Genomic DNA, 3,522 nt, shown 5'->3' with positions numbered 1-3,522 from the left:
TACACTGCCTGAGAGAACGAAATGAATGCAACTAATTGCCTAATATTTATTAATTAATTTAAAATAGGCCTATTATTTGTTTAAAATGAACATATTTATAACAATTATAAATATAGCATAATAAAAAATACATCATTTCTCGACAAAGAGACAGATTCCTTATTCTAGGCTATGGTATTGAATGTATTGAAAATATGCTGTTTCCATTGATTTAATAAAAATAAAAAAGCATGTTTGACGACATTCAGTTTTTATTTTGGGATTGCATGGCTAATGTTTCAGTGACTCACAAACGTATTAAGTGTTCTGAGATTATTTAACGAGAACTTCCTGAAACGATTTTTTCTGAAACGAAGTCTTTGGTCAGTGAATAGACCTTGTAATATTCACATTATGAGAAAAAAAGAATCATGTTTCGTTTCAAAATTTCCTTTGTATTTAAGCCTAAAATAAGCCATAAGAACATGTAAGAAACAGACTGTTAGTAATGTAAATCTAAAGGGATTTATGTTAAGATATTTGCTCCACGAACATGTAGATGGCTATAATCGTTTACATTTACTCAGCACACTCAAAAAATAAAGTCATTTCCTCTACTTAATTGAATTGTGGAAAGTTTTTACAAGGAATTTAATGTCTTTCATTCAGATTAAGTCAGTTTCATTTAGCCGACATACTTAGTTGGATTAGGTCAAATTAATGTACTATAGTAGTTTTAACTCAACTTCATATACTATGTATATATAGGTTTATCACATTCAATTAGGTTTATTTAATAAATGTTCTTATGTTGGTCAAACGTAATTAATTTTACTAACATTAGTATATGCCAGGTGAACAAGTGTAAAGACATTGAAACAGTTGCACTGTCAATTCAATAGCAACTGCTTATAGTGCTAAGTAGCACTCAAATCAACTTGAAGCACAAGCGCCATTCTTCACCACAATGGTAACGCCCAAAACTCCAGCATAATAGACACTCTTTTTAAATACCAATACAGAACATTAAACATTAACAAATCTCATATTCTCGCTCAAAAATGCATAAAATAACACTTAATTTCAACACTTGTTCTTCCTATCCAGTCCCATGCAAACATGCTGGGAAATAGAAACCCCCTGCCTAGTTTAATCAATGCTACAATAACACCACAAAATGTATTCATGTAGTCCAAACTCAAATGGATTAAGTAAACTTCCATTTTACAAATTTAAATGGATAGAATGGAATGAAATTAAGTTGTGACATAGTGTTCTAGAATTGTGTTGCACTAGTTTATTTTAATTAAGTAAACTGAACAAGCAGCAAAAATCTTTTTTAGAGTGCACGTGACACGGAGTAAGATAAACAAGTAACAGGTTGAAGAGTGACGTGTCTAATGACGAATTAGTTGAGTGACACGGTTATACAACAAGGGTGGAAAATGCTTTTGTTCTCAGACATATTTTCCTTTATTGACAAAAGTACACCTGTAGGTTACTTGCATATTGTCAACCTGCCTGAGCATAGCATTATCATTGCAAATAAAACAGGAAACACAGTTTCACAAATAACCAGTCTACATTTAAAAAACATATTCGGTCCATAATTGCTGGCATGATTATGCCATCATTTACAAGAAATGAACATGGAGTCAGTAAATACTGTACACTGGTGCGACATTGATTCATCTATGAAAACATCTAAAGAGCAAACATGCAGCACTGCAGTAGGTATGCATTCTTTGTGCATGCGCGTAAATCACGATAACAACACCAAAACTATTTCACACCACTTAAAAGAAGAAAGTGCACATAATTGGTGTGTTTGAGTGCATGTGACTGTCCGTACATTCTTAAAAATAAAGGTTCTTCATCAGCACGTATGGTTCCATAAATAATCTTTGACATCTATGGAACCTTCCCAATGCACAAAATGTTCTTAGTAATTGGAAAATGTTGTTTAGATTGGAAAAAGGATATTCAAAATGGTTCTTTTGAGAACCTTTCACTGAAAGGTTCTTTGGGGAACAAAAAATGGTTCTTCTATGGCATTGCTGGGAAACACCCTTTAAGGAACCTTTATTTTTAAGAGTGGATAGGTTCACTTGTTCCCTTGTTATTTCACGACAGCAGAGAGTCCATTCTGAAGGGGTGATATCCAGCCTCTTGTACAGCAAAGTGAGAGTGTGCCAAACCCGGAAGGGAATTCGGTATGTCCGGCATGCCACTGATGTTAGTAATGTCCGTCGTATCACACCGGTAGACTGTAAAGGCACGCGACACCTCAGAACTGAGCTGAAATCCGGTCTGTGGCACACGAGTCACGGTGGACGACGGATAGCTCATGAAAACTGGCAGAAAGTGCGGAGCTGCGGACAACATTGTCCTGGTACCGAAACACGCGCCCTCCGTGCTTCGCTGCCTCTGCATAAACGGTTTATTGAGGATGCTTTCTATGGCGAAAGAGCTGGAAAATTTAGAACAAGTGCTTTCGTCGCGCGCTGGGAGCCGGCTGTCATCCGCAGGTGCGCGCTCCTGACATTCAGAGTGGTTCAGGATCTTCTTACTGATGCGCTTCCTCCTCCGGCGGAAAACACCGTCTGCGAATGTGTACTCGCTGTGCGGGTTCAACATCCAATAGTTGTCTTTTCCCCATGGACGCGAGGGGTCCCGCAGCACTTTTAAAAAACAGTCGTTTAATGACAGGTTATGCCGTACAGAGTTTCTCCAGCCGGTGTAGCTACCCCGAAAAAAATTGAATTTTTTCATTAAGTAGTCGTTTATTTCAGCAAGTGTGAGGCGGCCGGTGGTGGAATCGCGTATGGCCATTGCGATGAGCGCGATGTATGAGTATGGTGGTTTGGGTCGACGCGTATATGGCTTTGCCTTCCCGTCAGAAATGGGGGCACTAGGTTGTGGGCTGTTGGCTGAGCAGTCTCCATCAGAGCCCAATTCCTCTTCGGTGGACAGCGGTGAAGCCATGTCCACATCCATGTCATTGCACAGGTTCAGCGGCTTGTCCACAAGGCGACTCGCAGAGAAAACCTCCAACTTCATTGTCAGGTGCCTCTGTCACTTTAAGATGAGCAGTTTTTTTTTTTTTTTTTTTTTTCTCGTCTAAAGACTTCTGTTGTTTGTTTTGAAAAGCAACACTTTCAGAAGAAAAGGGCTTAGTCTCAGTCAGCGGTATGAAAGAAACGAGAATTATCACTTCAAATCGGTTAAAAAGTCCTCATGGGAGAACAGAGTGCACCGGCTGGCGTTAATATAATCGCTGCGAGGGGCCTGCCCACGAGGGCGGGGCTTACTTTTTCAACCTATAAATCACAAACGCATTCACGCGAGATAAGGATTTAGTTTAAAGATGCTCACCTGTCCTCGTTGGTCGAGCCACGCGAACTTGTATGTGGGCGTAAAAGCGAGACAAATCAGCAAGCCCTTCCAGTTAGCATGCAGAGCAGACAAACTGGGTAGCCTATTAGGCTACGTTTTTGTTTCTTTTTGACATTTAGCCTAATTACTTTTAATTGCAATTTATGT

At 39.0% G+C, this 3,522-nt stretch overlaps 1 protein-coding gene across 1 annotated transcript; it reads right to left on the bottom strand.

Annotated features, from left to right (window-relative positions):
• Positions 1-537: 537 nt before the first annotated feature.
• Positions 538-3,226, bottom strand: LOC127410344 (forkhead box protein Q1-like). The gene has a single exon (XM_051645554.1). It carries the CDS (start codon positions 3,037-3,039, stop codon positions 2,104-2,106), a length of 936 nt encoding a protein of 311 aa, XP_051501514.1. The 5' UTR covers positions 3,040-3,226; the 3' UTR covers positions 538-2,103.
• Positions 3,227-3,522: the final 296 nt, after the last annotated feature.

Source organism: Myxocyprinus asiaticus, chromosome 19, assembly GCF_019703515.2.
Source record: "Myxocyprinus asiaticus isolate MX2 ecotype Aquarium Trade chromosome 19, UBuf_Myxa_2, whole genome shotgun sequence".
In the NCBI taxonomy this organism is placed as follows: domain Eukaryota; kingdom Metazoa; phylum Chordata; class Actinopteri; order Cypriniformes; family Catostomidae; genus Myxocyprinus; species Myxocyprinus asiaticus.
This window is presented reverse-complemented; position numbering and strand designations above follow the sequence as displayed.